The sequence below is a fragment of the Simochromis diagramma genome, unplaced genomic scaffold (assembly GCF_900408965.1).
Source record: "Simochromis diagramma unplaced genomic scaffold, fSimDia1.1 OVJJ01000320.1, whole genome shotgun sequence".
Lineage (NCBI taxonomy): Eukaryota > Metazoa > Chordata > Actinopteri > Cichliformes > Cichlidae > Simochromis > Simochromis diagramma.
The window spans coordinates 11274454-11288806 of NW_024386773.1; the positions used below are offsets into that span (position 1 = coordinate 11274454).

At 39.5% G+C, this 14353-nt stretch overlaps 1 protein-coding gene across 3 annotated transcripts in view; it reads right to left on the minus strand.

Moving 5' to 3' along the window:
* LOC120719084 (guanine nucleotide-binding protein G(s) subunit alpha-like) overlaps positions 1 to 14353 on the minus strand; it is a 56495-nt gene that overhangs the window by 18601 nt on the left and 23541 nt on the right. For all 3 annotated transcript variants that reach the window (XM_040007988.1, XM_040007978.1, XM_040007998.1), the window contains exons 3-5: positions 10072 to 10126; positions 9309 to 9428; positions 1900 to 1997 (exon numbers count right to left, since the gene is read on the minus strand). In XM_040007988.1, the coding sequence (XP_039863922.1) occupies positions 1900 to 1997; positions 9309 to 9428; positions 10072 to 10126 (273 nt within the window). The remainder of the gene's footprint in view (positions 1 to 1899; positions 1998 to 9308; positions 9429 to 10071; positions 10127 to 14353) is intronic.

Consider the following 14353-nt stretch of genomic DNA (forward strand, 5'->3'; position numbering starts at 1 on the left):
ATCAGTGAAAACACACACACTATCACCATCCAAAAGGTCTGCACTTTGTTTAGCAAAGACTAACCAGAAATCCACCTGACAGAAAAAACCAATTGCCAGCACATGGAAACGAAACCTTTCAACAGTCCAATTCACAACAGGAACATCTGTAACTAAGCACCATGGAAACTTTAGATTGGGTGAGCACAAATTTTAGTCAGAAAATGACCAAAATCGCAATTAATTGGTGCGACCAACACCGGCCATCTGTGATGCTTCTTTACACCCGTGCTAGCAGCTCTTTGAGGCTTTACGGAGGCATTGAGGTGCTTTAAGCTAAATGCTGACGCTATGACACTAACAGTTACCGTTTTTACTACCTTAGCTTAACATTTAAGCTAATATTTGCTAATTAGCACAAAATAGGAACAATAGTTGAACCAATGCAATGAACACATTTTTACTAATTATGCCACAGTTTGGCCTGACACATTAGTGGCTGCTTGAGGGAACTGTGACGTCAACACAGCACCATAGTCATAAATGTGGGCACAAGAAGTAGCAGTGTACTTTTCAATGATAAACACTTGAATATCAAGCCTTTGCCCACATGCGGTGCGTGCCTTCATTTTCAGTTTTTCACGTGCACAAAGTTATTGTCTGTAGGATTCAATATTTCTATAAAGTTTTCTATGTGGTAGGGTCTATTGCTACCTGTTGTTCTGGCATGCTCTCAACAGCACTCGTTACCATGTGGAAAATCCATGTTTTAATAAATAAGCTATGTCAACACGTGCATGGGTAAGTGTCAAAACTGAGAAGAAAATTTAGACGGTCAAAATAGTATGCAAACAAAGCGATTGCTAAGTTTTTGGCAGTTTTTTTTTTTTTTTTGCAGAACATATCATCACAGGCTTCAGGTTACAAAAGCTAGAAGGTGCATGGCAAACCAAAACGTCACCAAAGGACACTGCACACCAGCAGCTGTGATGCCATTTTTGGGGCGATCGTGGCTCAAGAGTTGGGAGTTCGCCTTGTAATCGGAAGGTTGCCGGTTCGAGCCCCGGCTCGGACAGTCTCGGTCGTTGTGTCCTTGGGCAAGACACTTCACCCGTTGCCTACTGGTGGTGGTCAGAGGGCCCGGTGGCGCCAGTGTCCGGCAGCCTCGCCTCTGTCAGTGCGCCCCAGGGTGGCTGTGGCTATAATGTAGCTTGCCATCACCAGTGTGTGAATGTGTGTGTGAATGGGTGGATGACTGGATATGTAAAGCGCTTTGGGGTCCTTAGCGACTAGCAAAGCGCTATATAAATACAGGCCATTTATCATACACAAGCCACAACTGCAAGTATAGACTGCCTGCAACATTTCATACTGAAAGTGGCTTTAACCTTTATAGAAAGGTTTTAGTCCAAACTACAAAGGGAATCCCCTGGTGTCCCCACAAGGGAAATATCCACTGGGGACAACTAATGTGAGTCAGAGGTTTCATATTAACCAATTTAATGGTAGCTCAAATATTTCAGTCAATATTAAAGTGGTGGACCAACTAACAAAATACCAACACCATAACAAAGTCCACAAATCCTTTAAAAAAAAAAGAAAAGAAAAGAAAAAAGAGACAACACATCATTATTTCCAGCCTAAAGAAATGATCTACAAACTACTAAAATAAACTAGCCAAAATAAATACACTTGACAAAGTAGCACTGCATTCATTATCACCATTTATCTTCACACATTGAGCTCACATAAACCACAGGGGAAACAACCCCAACCCCCCCCAGAGCACACATTAAATGGTTTATATGTTTCACCTTTGAGTGTCAAAACCCGAAGAAGGAAGTTCTTAGAAATGTGCCCGTATTTAACTGCTAGTGTACGTACAGAGGTGAAAATAGTATAAGAAAAGCAAAGACTCACTATTGTGCGCAGTCGATGAGTTGATATTCGTTGGACCTTTCCCAGCATGCCCGCACACCTTCGTCCTGCCAGAGGATCTTTGCGTGGTCATAAAACTCCTGAAAAGACAAAAGCTTGTTTGGATCAGCAACACATCTGAGATCTGCGGCTTTCTGCGACTGGAAACAGGGTAACTGATTGTAAAAACAAGAATTACCACCTTATGGTTGTTAACCTCCACCAACACCTGAAGTTGCATTAATTAATTTCAATTACGATTTACAATAAATCAAATCTCCCTCCCTATAGTCATCCGTCACATATCCACAAGGTTTCTGGGAATGCACGGGCGTGGTTGGAGAAGTGCACGCCCAGATTTCGGCAGGTGTGTGGAGAAACTACAGCCAGACATCATTATTATCAAATGAGACAAAATATTTCTGATGTCCTGATTTTTAAATAACTGCAACGTGATCTAATTTGCAGAGACGCTTATCTCCAACTTTTCCCCATTTTTGTTCACTGTGAGGCGAGGGGACCATGAAGGGCGCCGGACAGACAGGTTAGACATTTTAAACAAAGTAGAGCCAGTAAAAGTTAAGACTTCATACCGTTTTAGCAATTCAGCTTACATCTGTCAACTTATGTTACCCAGTTACAATTGGCTAAATCACCCAGTGTTGTATGTCAGATGTTTCTTTGTGCTGGAAGTGATAAACTCCTGGTATGTATGTTTCTCACTTTCTCTCTCTCAACGGCGCATGTTTTTGGATTTTTGGGGGCCATTTGTCCCACGCATTATGCATTACAGATGTTGGATATCATTAACTTACAGGGCCTTTCACACAGGAAGCAACATGTGCTGTGTTGACCTCCAAAAGTTGAGCAAACAGTCCAAAATATGTGTTAAGCTAGCCTTAACACATAATTGTTTGCAACCACATGTAGCGTATACACGTTCTGTTCGTCACACAAATGTTCACTTCAATTCAGTTCAGTTATATTTATATACCGGAAAAATCATAACAACCGCTGCCTCAAGGCGCTTTATACTGTAAGGTAAAGACCCTACAATAATAAAGGGAAAGCAGTTAAAGTTGGTCAAATGTGACTAACACTTACTGCTGTCGCATTTAGTCAGCTTTTGCAGGACATTCTGATGTCACAGTGAAGTTTACCTTTGACCTTTTAAATATAAAATGCCATCGCATAATTATTTTATTGGATTAAGCATTTGTTTATATTTCCTGTGATGTCACTGTGACCCTGATCACTATAGTGTAATCAGTTTAACCGAGTTCGGTTTCATGAAATCGCCTGAAAAGTGTTCAAGAAATGTAGCGTTTACAAGGCGGGATACAGAAGGACCGACAAACTAACGATCTGCTCTTAATATTAGTGACTAGTTATACATGAAAAAGTTGAGTGTGATCTTGGACAGGCCTGTGTCCCTTTCTTACAGCTGTATTTTTCATCTGGTTCTCGATGGCTGAAACCGTTTAAGGACAGCCGAGGGGGGCAGTGATACACCCCAGCTTAGTTTGGAGTTAAAGGCCGGCTCGCCGAGGAGCAGCAGATGAGCAAACTGATATAAGCAGGAAACAGAGCAGTTCACAGAGTTCATGTAGAAACGGAGAGCTTTGTACCGACACAAGGCTAGACTGTCACTACGCAGGGGCCTATCTTCACTGTGATCTAGAATTGTCACATACAATAGAGACAGGCACAAATAAGCCATTATGAGACATAGAGTTAAACTGTATACTATTAAAAAAAAAATCAGGAAGGATTAAGTAGGATAATGGAATGAGTAGAAGTCATGGGTTATCAGCTGAGCCTTTCACTTTAGAGAAGTGGCCTTTTGGGTAATTTGTACGTTCTGTATATGAGTGGCAATCTATTGTTAGTGTGTGGAAAGTAACATAGACAAAGTTACTGAAAATCGCCATAAAAGTGTTACCAGCTTCAGTGTAATTGTTAACCAAATGCTGGGCACTGTGTTTTCCACCTATCACTGCAGAGTTGGTCCGACAAGTAAAGACTAGTTAAAGGCTATGAGCTGGGCTAGAATCAAAACACTCTGAGAGATATAACTTGCTATGTAGCAAGTCCAGTATAGCTAGGCTTCATCTACATTAGCTGGGGAGGGTGGGTAACTAGCTCTCTTTGTTAACCCATTCTTTTTTTAGGCTCTGTGCATGCTCATGTAAAAAGGGGGCATTTGATGTATCCCTTGACTATTCCTACAAACAGAATTTAGAGACTGAATGTCGCCTACTTCTGACAGAGGGATGGGTGATTAAGATACATACAGGATATAAGAAATTAAACAAAAATGCAACAAATAAAGAGGACATGGGATTGGGTTTTTTTTTTAAATTATGGTACGCTATCAGAAGATGCTGTGTGTTTCTAACTTGATGACTACAAAAGGTGCAAAGTGTGAAACTATAAAACATATTATAGGCTACTCAGTACATTCAGGTGGGTCACGTGACCTAATGCACAAGTTGTAGAAATAAGTTTAATTCGTCACCAGATCAAAGTGAACACGATTTTACTCATAGGCTAAAAAACACAATTAGCTGCAGTTCGCAGAGTATAAAACAAACTTGGGAAAGGTTGGCAGCACAGGGCCTTTCGCATGTTCGCATGTTCCCAACGAGTCTGCTTCCTAAAGGTATGGATCAACAGGTTGCATGTATAAAACACATTCCTTCTGCAGAAAATCTTTATCGCTCTTAGAGCACGCTCTAAACGTGGTGATTCTGAAACGACTGTGGTGATCTAGCTAAGTTCAATTAGCGCACAAAACTTTGGCTTTCAGCTCGGCATTCCACAGAAACCCACTAATCTTGCTTCATAGTACACTCATCTGAAAAGTTAACCCTGGGAACTTTTTATCTTCTGACATGTTGCACAAAGTGAGATTTTGCACATGACATAAATGTTTGGCATTAAGGTGCTGTCACACTTTTTCAAAAGGCACTGCTCAACTCAGGAAACAGTTGTTACTTAACAGAAGAACTAACTGGTCATGTATCCGCCACTGCAGTTTTTAGAATTTATTTTATTTTACGCATGTGGATTTTAACTTTAACGTTTCGCTGTATCCGATCGATTGATCGTCCCCAAAGTGCATGCATACAGGTGAACTGTATGCACTTACTTGTTGTCTTTACACACACAGTCTTATTCATTATTGTTATTTTAATTTATCCCTGTAGACTGTGGGAAGAGCTCAGAGCAACGTTTTGGACGTGCTGGAATTCAGAAGGTCTAATGATCGTGACAATGACATTGACTTCCTTCTGAACCAACTTAGAAAAACTGAATGTAATGACGTAAAAACAAGTGAGACTGTAATTGCATCCTGGATTTAAGGGCTTTGAATTTATAGTTTAGGATAGCTAAAAGCTGTGTCAGCTGGGAAACGCTCTAATGCTCCTCCAACCCTAAACTGGATAAACAGTTAAGAAAATAGAAGCAGATGAACATTTTTCAGAATAAATGATCAATCGAAAGCAATAAGCACCATTTGAAATAAATTGCAGCAAAGAAAAAAAAAGTGCACACAAAAACTTTTTATAAATATTGCTAAATATAATTTAGTTTAATAATTTGTTTACCCTGCCAAAAAACAAAAACCCAACAACTACAAAGGATGTAATTTGTTATCATGATCAGCTCAACTACAAAAAGAAAAGGCCAAAAGAATCTAATAATTAAAATAACATAAAAAAGTGGGAAAGTTTAAATCTGGGTGAAATCTGTATCCATTGGTTGTTTTGTCAGACCAGCTTGTAAATCAGCTAAAAATGTTGGCTTTAAGAAGAAAAGAAGTGTTTCAGTTAGGAGTAACAACTAACTCACTTATTCTCTTTTTTAACTTTATTTTGTTAAATAATACAGTAACCAGTAATATGTAAATATGGCTTTACAAATAAATTTGTTATTTTATTACCAGTTTCTTTCCCTTACAGTTTATGCAGGACTGTAAACTTCCTGCCGTATAAAAAGCTACAATAGCTATGCAAAGTTTTCATGTTAAGAATTGGAGCTTGCTTATAGACCCAATCTGAGATGCTGTGCTGCAGTTATCATTTAATTATATTTAAAAGGGTTCCTACAGAATTAGAATTAAAGTATCATTTATATGTTTTAGTAGTGTATGTGTTTATTAAGGCAGGGGTGTCTATATGAATGACTATATGAAGTCTTTTATTTGTATATATTATTTTTAATTGCAAATCAATACACTTAGACAATGAAAAATGATAAGAGCATAAAATAAAACACAGATAAATCTTTATGCCAAATCCACAGATGACCTTTATTTATTTCCCATCCTTTTTTGATGCATCTCGGCCTTATTTACTTTTTCATGGTCACTTTCATTTAAAGACTTCCTGCATATTTGTTACTGTAAAACGAAAGTGAAGGGGTTGGTGAATTTGTAAACACACACACCCCACCTGTCTGTCCTGAAAGAGGGATCACTCCTTTGCTCCTCTCCCTGAACGTTCCTTTTCTTTTTACCATCGAAAGGCTTTTAAGGATAGGGTATGCTGTGTGCTGCAAACAGCTGAGCACAGGTATGCAAAAATCAGTCTACAAAGACTAAGTTAGTACAAAAGTTTTTCTTTTAAAAAAGAAAAAAAAAGTTCAGTGCTTAATGTTTACAAAGAAAAAGTAATTTTAGTGAATAATAATTATGAGGATTGTTGATTAGACATAAAGCTTCGAGGGGAAATTCACAAAAAGCCTGTGGATATTCAACACAAGCCCTATGCTTATTGTCTGTCTACAGTGAAAGGCAGCGTCAACCAGTCAAACTGGTTTCCAGTAGACCCTAAGGCCAGGCAAGGGGGAGCGGGAAGAGGAGGCAGCTGAGGAGGAGCCGACCCCATCATTTCTCTTTCCTTAACAAACGCGTTCAGATGGACAAACTGTTCAATTTTTGATGCTCTTTATACACTGCTTTAAATAACCAGCTATCACTGTGAACTTTTCAAAAATCACAGCAGTACTTCACTAACAGCACTGCCTTCATGTTTGGATTTACTGTAATCCTCAACACCCTAAAATTAAAAAGAGTTCTGGTTTTTCCCTCCTGCAGTGGAAGTCTAGTGACGGACGGACAGCCCGAGGGAAGGGTCAGCTCGAGATAGGCCCACATAATAAATTTGCCATGACGTAACAGAGACAATATCAGGAGACTTCCTTTTGCTTACACACAAATACGCTCACTCTTTACTGGAAACTCAGCTGTAAACGACAAATGTACAAGACAAATGTACACGAAAGGAGCAACCAGTTTAAACACTAAGGCCACCATGCTGGAAAAACACAGACTCTGTGTTCTTTTCACTCTATGTAACCCTGTTAGACAACAACTGAGTAATGCTGCACTCAGGAGTTTCATTTATTTTCTGCTTATAGAGGTTTACTCATCAGTTAATTTGACCTATATACAATAAACATAGAAAGTATAAGATCACAAAAAAGAAAAGCTGCAAACTCACATTTGGGAAACTAAAGTTAGGGATATTTTTTCTCCCGTTTATCAGAAACTATCACTATTAAAGACCCGGTTGTTTGAATCCCTGCTTTAACAGTGATTGTCAGCTTCTCACAGATGGCGTCCCAAACGCAAAGGACGTGTTTTTCCACTGTGTGTGGTTGCATGATCATAATCTTATTGTCAGATTTGTCAGCAGATAATGGGGATAGTTATAGGGCCAAAACAAAATATTCATTCACTTTAAACATACATTTACTGAATGTGCTAAAAACAAAAACAAAAAAAAAACAACAACACTTTTTTGAATGTATGATTTCCTTAAATTTTAAATTAGTACATAATTTAAATGAAAAACAACCAGATAAATGAAGAAAGGGAGATGGATGCAGGGCAGGACACAGGCTGATCTGGTGTAGAGATAATGGTGTGTTTTTCAGTATTAGCGCACCTTCATACACTAACCCACCTCAGGAAACCGGTCGTTCCATCATCTCAGCAGACAAATCAGAGTAGCATACATACATAATTCCACCATGTGAATAGGAGCCGTCAGTTCGGCATACAGACGACAAAAGGTCTGTATGCCAAACTGTAAATTGGCAAGTCAGGGTGTCATAAAGTGTATGCTGATTTGAGAACGTATGCTGACTGGACAGAACACCGGCATCGCAGCGACGCACAGAGAAACGGAGAGCCAACATCTCCTGACCCCTCTGTCCCCAAAAGTGGACCAGGTGAGAGACCACCTCATCCATAGCTGCAACAAACTGTTCCCAACATAAGCTCATCTATTGAAACATTTTCAACTTTTGCTTCTTCTGCATGATCTTGGCTCTAGCTAAGCTAAAGTAAGCGATTGGGCTTTTAGGGTGGAGGAAACACATTCAACATCTGTTTCGCTATAGTAAAAATGCAAAAAAGTAATCAATGTGCCAGATTCAATTAAAGATCAATGTAATTTAAAAAAGATCTATTTTTTTAAATAATCATTGGATGCAAAATTGTAATTGAAATTAAAATTTAATTAACTGCCCACTGTTAGATAGTTAACAAAAAAAAGCTTGAATTTTGCGGCCATTGTGTACTTACTGAAATATTGGAGATTGTTCAGTAGCGAAACACAAATTTAAAGCCAGAATACTTCACACACAAACTGATTCTGTGGCCGCAGATTTCAACCCCAAGGGGCGTCCAGTGAAGGGTGAACATTACTTTGTAAAATATGATTGATCAACTAATCTGGAACACCAGTCTTAATAACAGAAAGACATGAGCAAATAAATCAATGAATCAATCTCCAGATCAGTGGTGGGACCTTCATCGACTTCCTCCCAGGCCGCTGGGAGCAGACTGGTCTACGCGTTTATGGAAGACATGTCCCTCTGGACACATTTAGGTTTATTACAGACAATTAGAGTTAATCGGCGGTGTGGTACTCTCAGGTGAGAGGCTCATTCAATTGACAACCTCCCAAGCGGAAGCACACTTGCTAATTACTGAATCACCACGCAAACACACCAGGCGGACTCATACAGGCTGTCGCGTGATACCTTACTCACCTCTAGCACAACTAGCCAGAACACCTGTAAGATTCAGCAGGTTAGTAATGAGAATCTGACACATTTACACCTGTTAGTGCAAAATAGCAGGAGCGATTTTACAACAAAAAACACCCACTGGGGAAAAAGAGATTTGATTTATTAACTTGCAGCAGCTTTGTTTAAAACCAAATTGCTCTTCAAAAATTGTGCTGTTCAATTTTGTTTTATTGTCTGATCACATGTTTCATTGTGTCACGACATTCATTATTTTCTTTACACACAGATCAAGAGGTTCGAATGAAAGCAGAAGGAAACAAACTGCATTTAAAAGTCAGAGATCTGAGATGAAGTACAGTTGAACTTACTGTAGGAAAATCAAAATCCTTCTGGTTTACTAGGTTCAGGACATAATCAATCCGAGACTGGTTCTCAGGACAGGCTAACTGGCAAGGAGGTGTGAGCGTATTCATGGCCGCCACAATCGTCTGTATGAAAAGAACACACAAACACAAAAAGCCTCATTCATTAATATTATTCATAAATGTGTTTACACTGCCTCAAAACGGCTTTAGATACAAATTTTCATCATCTTAGCCCCTCAGTCACCCACGCCTAGAGGCTGTTTAGCCATCGCCAACAACCACCACCTGCTAGTGATAAATCTGTATTCCCCATGTGGTTGGAGGTATTCGAGACTGCACCGCAAGCCTCCATCTGATTGCTTTGGTCGCTAGCAGGTTGCTTCTGCACTTTTTGAAATTTCTCCACCACCCGGCGAGTGGGTAGTGGGTGTTTGTAGACGAGATGATGCAAACTACAAGTGACTGTGACAATGTGGTACTGCCCAAAGTAACAGCAAGGAGAGTTGTGGTGCAGCAAATTTTTGTAACGACTCCCAGCTGGTTGGGAGCGCACATGGGGTCGCTGACCGGTCTGAAGCAATGTGTCAGCGACTGAAAGCCTCCTCGCTTAGAATAAAGCATTGAGTTTTGGATTTTTTTTATTTATTTTTTTTTAAGAAGCTATAATCCATGTTTTTTCCTCTTTTAGCCAAAAACCTGCATATCAGACAGAACATTACAAACAAACATCATTCATCTATCAAAGGAAAAAAGAACAGTGTCTTACCTCTATAGCTTCTTTAATGTTGTTTTTAATATCATGAATTTTCTGTTTTTTCTCCCTGTGAAGAGAAGAGTTCGCATGTGCTTTATTTATTTATCACTTAAAAGCATAGATGGCAACTAGCTTTAATTGACCTAAGCTACAAAGGTTAACAGTGAATGATGACATTTAAAGAAATATTCATGTACAGCTATAAATCCAAATATGGCCATCGCAGTGCAACAGGGACAGGAAACAATATTTTTAAATAAATAAAAACTGTAATTACACAGAGATGTTTTGTTTCTTCAGTGTCAGTCCCAGTGGATTCCAGTGGAAATGTGCTGTGTAATATTAACTTCTCCAGGATGTATTTGTCAGCCTAGAGCTAAATTATATCTGACATCAGTATTACGACTGCCCCACATACACAGATATTTTGTTTATTTGCTGACCAAGTGCAACCACTGAATTTTGCTGATACCAAAGAAGAACAGAACAGCTTGTCTTAATTTTGACAATGACATTCATTGGATGGGTACCGGTATCATGGCACCGGTTCTGGCATAAACGGTAGTAACCAGACCGAAAAGCAGCGCACATTTCGGTGCTTTTTTTTCCTGAGCTGAGATACACTTCTAGCCAATCATTTTACGTTTCCGAGGATAGTAGGCGGGTCCAGGTACGTACGTTCTTTTAGAGCAGAGCTACAGATTAAAAATGCCCAAGGCGAAGCGGTCAAAAGTCTGGCTGTACTTCACAGCAAAATATGCAAACTCAGCAGCCTGCAACAAGTGCTTTAAGCTGATACTGTGATACTGTCAAAGGAGGTAACACCTTGAATCCGATGAAACACCTGGCGACGCATAGCGGGTTTTTTTTTTAAAGCTGAGAAATGCGCTGTATTTGATAGCTTACTGCGAGACCTCACACCGGGCACATCTACTGCGGGTGTGGTGCCTGTTATCGGACCGGGAGTTAGCAACATCCCCCAAAAACCCGAAGAGGAGAGTCCTGGCCCCTAGCCCTGCCAGTGTAGCAGAAATGATGATGATGGCAGCAGCAGCCGTTCTTCTCTGCGTGAGTAGCTTAATGTTGTTCGTGTGTAATTTACGTTGAGTAGGCTAACCACGTTATTACATTAATGCATGTAAGGTGAACTAGCAAACACCGTCGTAGTTACATGCGGCTGTCTTCTTGTTTGATGGCAGATACTCCCTTCACCCTGGCCAAAAAGGCTAAAATGACCAAAGAAAAAGTGGAAACAGCTAAACATGAGAGGTTTTTGGACAAAGTTTGTGGTTTTTTTCCATTGTTTAAGCACTGCTTCCAGCCAAGAGTGATACCATATATGCCCCATAGCTGCAGAAAAGGCTAACATTGTTATCTTTTTACAAAAAAAACAGCTGAACATGAGAGGTTTTTGGACCAATTTTGTGTTCTCCATTCTTTAAGCACCGGTTTGAGCACCGTTTAAGCACCGGCACCGTTTCAAAAGTACCGGTTTGGTACTGGTATCGGATAAAACCTAAACAATACCCATCCCTATTCATTAAGCACTAAACCACACAGCTAGTTGATTGTTATAGTACATTTTTGTACTATAGTTTGAGAAGTCATGAACACCAAGGAGCCCAAAGTACTGCTAAATTAAATAATACGGTCCACATTTTGTCCTTCCTTGTCGTTGTAGAGATAAACAGAATTTCACAACGTGGCAGTTCATGCAATCTGTGAGCTTTGCTGATATCGCGAAGCACTGACGTCACACAGAAACATAAGTGCTGGATTCCTTCAAATGTGTCCTGACAAAACACAAAAGTCTGGTTGTTGAAATTCAGATTTGATAATGAATTCCACAAATATCTCAACAATGGGCTACTTAACCTTACAGGAAGAATACAAACCCTAAAATTAAGCGTGTACAACTTGTGCTGAGGGGAAAGCTTTTAAATTAAAGGCATGGGTGGATATCTCTCGCTCATGTGTCCTATGTAAAATGTAAACAATACTTCCCAGTTGTAGCCACTTCACATGTTAATATAAAAGCACATGTGGGCATTTTAATCAGCTACCATCGCTGGCTGGCACTGAAATAGTAAAATATGTCAATATTTTAACCAAAAATATAATATTTCTGGGATGAATGCTGGTCATTTCTAATTGATATTCGAATCTTTTAAAGCGTTGTTGATAATAAGGTGGATTAATAACAATTATATCAGAACAGGCAACACAACAGCAGCACAAATTCTCCAAAACAACCCCGTGTCACTTATTCTGAGTACTTTCTGCCTTATTCCAGATGTGAATTTTTGCAGTGATCCTCATTCTCACCTATGACTATTTCTCCATACAGAGACCAACACAGCTGTACAGATTTCTTTCGTCTGCATATTTACAAATATTTTTAAAAAGCACCCAATTTCTCTAAATAATTGCCATTTAAATTCATGGCAGTAGGATATATTCCTGACTGGTGAAAAAAACAAGTCAAAAGAGCACAGAAGATCTGAACACGCACTGCAACTGACCTAATGACATGAAACGCAATCAGGCTAAAAAGAGAAATCCACCCCAAGTACAAAAATCCATTCAGACAATTGCTTTCACAGGATTTTTGCACACATCCCTGTTTTGTTTTTTCAAGGCAAAAATGAATCGATTCCTTTCTGATTGCTGGTCAAACCAGTCGCTGACTCTATGTGACAAAATTCACCAAAACACATGCAGTAAGCAGCTTCAGGTACTTTTCCTGCTATGAACATATGTGTCACAGTCAGTAATCACTAACTAACAGCAAGTCTGTGAATAACTTGATAAAAGGTCAAATAAAACCTGACTGTGTTTGAGTTTGTGATCTCTCTACGGTCTAAAGCATAGGTGTCAAACTCTGGCCCCAGCCTAATTACATTTGGCCCGCGAAGCCACACCAAATTACTATTAGAGCTGGCCTACTGGTATTATACAGCTAATATATATATTGTTTAGTATTAAGCTTTGCTTGTTCCATATTCAGTTTTTCAGCAAAACTTGTTTGAGTCCATAAGAAAAGATTCATTCTCATATCTGGAGGAAGATTTTTTTTTCCAATAAATATTAATGTTAGCCCACGACTTTGTTCCAGTTTTGAATTTTGGCCCACTGTGTATTTGAGTTTGACACCCCTGGTCTAAAGGAAGCTTTGCTCAGGTAACACTCGAGTACAACCATGAGTGCACTCTGTTGACCACTGTTGACCTACCAAGTCCAACAGAGTCAGTCCTTTCTCCCAGTTAAACTGTCATTAATCTAAAAGAAATGATGTGAGTTTCTAAACTCAGCTGCTTTAAATCAAATCTCCTAGATAACAGGCTGTAATTCATAAGGCTACAGCTTTTATATCAAATTATTAACATCATTCTATATTACCACGGTATGCTTTAAAGTGAGCTTAAAAAGCAAGTTGCTAGCCTATGACTCGCGTCCCTCTGCTTCACAGTCAGATCCATCTCTCACTCATAATGTCTCGATTTATTTTTAAAAAAACAAATAAAATGGTGATGGCACAAATACTCAGTTTGATGTTAGTCTATGGGTTTACCTGGTGACCCAACCTTGTCATGTGTTTCATTCTCTTTGTCTAACTTGTTTATATTTTCTTCCAGTTGGCTTATTGGTTGACTCAACAGTTGTAGCCTGTCTAAAAAAACAAATAATCAAATTTAAAAAAAATATATTGTCCTGATGCTTTTTGGCTACATCTATGTGAACACTCCCACTCGCCTGAAAACACAACAAAGTGATTGAAAGCATTGTTAAGAACATGCCAAAGTAGCATGTGGTGATATAACCCTACCCATAAAGAAATCCCAGCCAATCAAAAGTATACAAGCAAGCAGCAAACAACGCAGCACACGGCAGCTTCACCTCCATCCTAGCTGGGAGGAGCCAGGATGTGAGGAAGCAACATGAGTGAGGGAATTGAGGCTCCATGTGAATGTAATGAAACTCACTCAAATGCTATATTCCTCACACTAGGACCTCCACAAGATAAATAAGTAAATAACAGATCACCTCTATTAAAAGGAGCTGTCCTGCTCAGTCATCTCTCGTGTCCCCCACCCATTTCCTGGTGTGTCACTAAACACCACCATCATCATCATCATCCCACTACTGGCACCTTACAAATACCCGTGCCTGACCTTACCTTGAATGGCAAAGCCTTGCATGCAGAGGGGGAAACCCACAGAGTGAAAAGGAACCCTAACAAAGACTGGGAATTCATCACTGCACCGGGGCGCCTGGGTCTGTGAGAAGCGTCTGT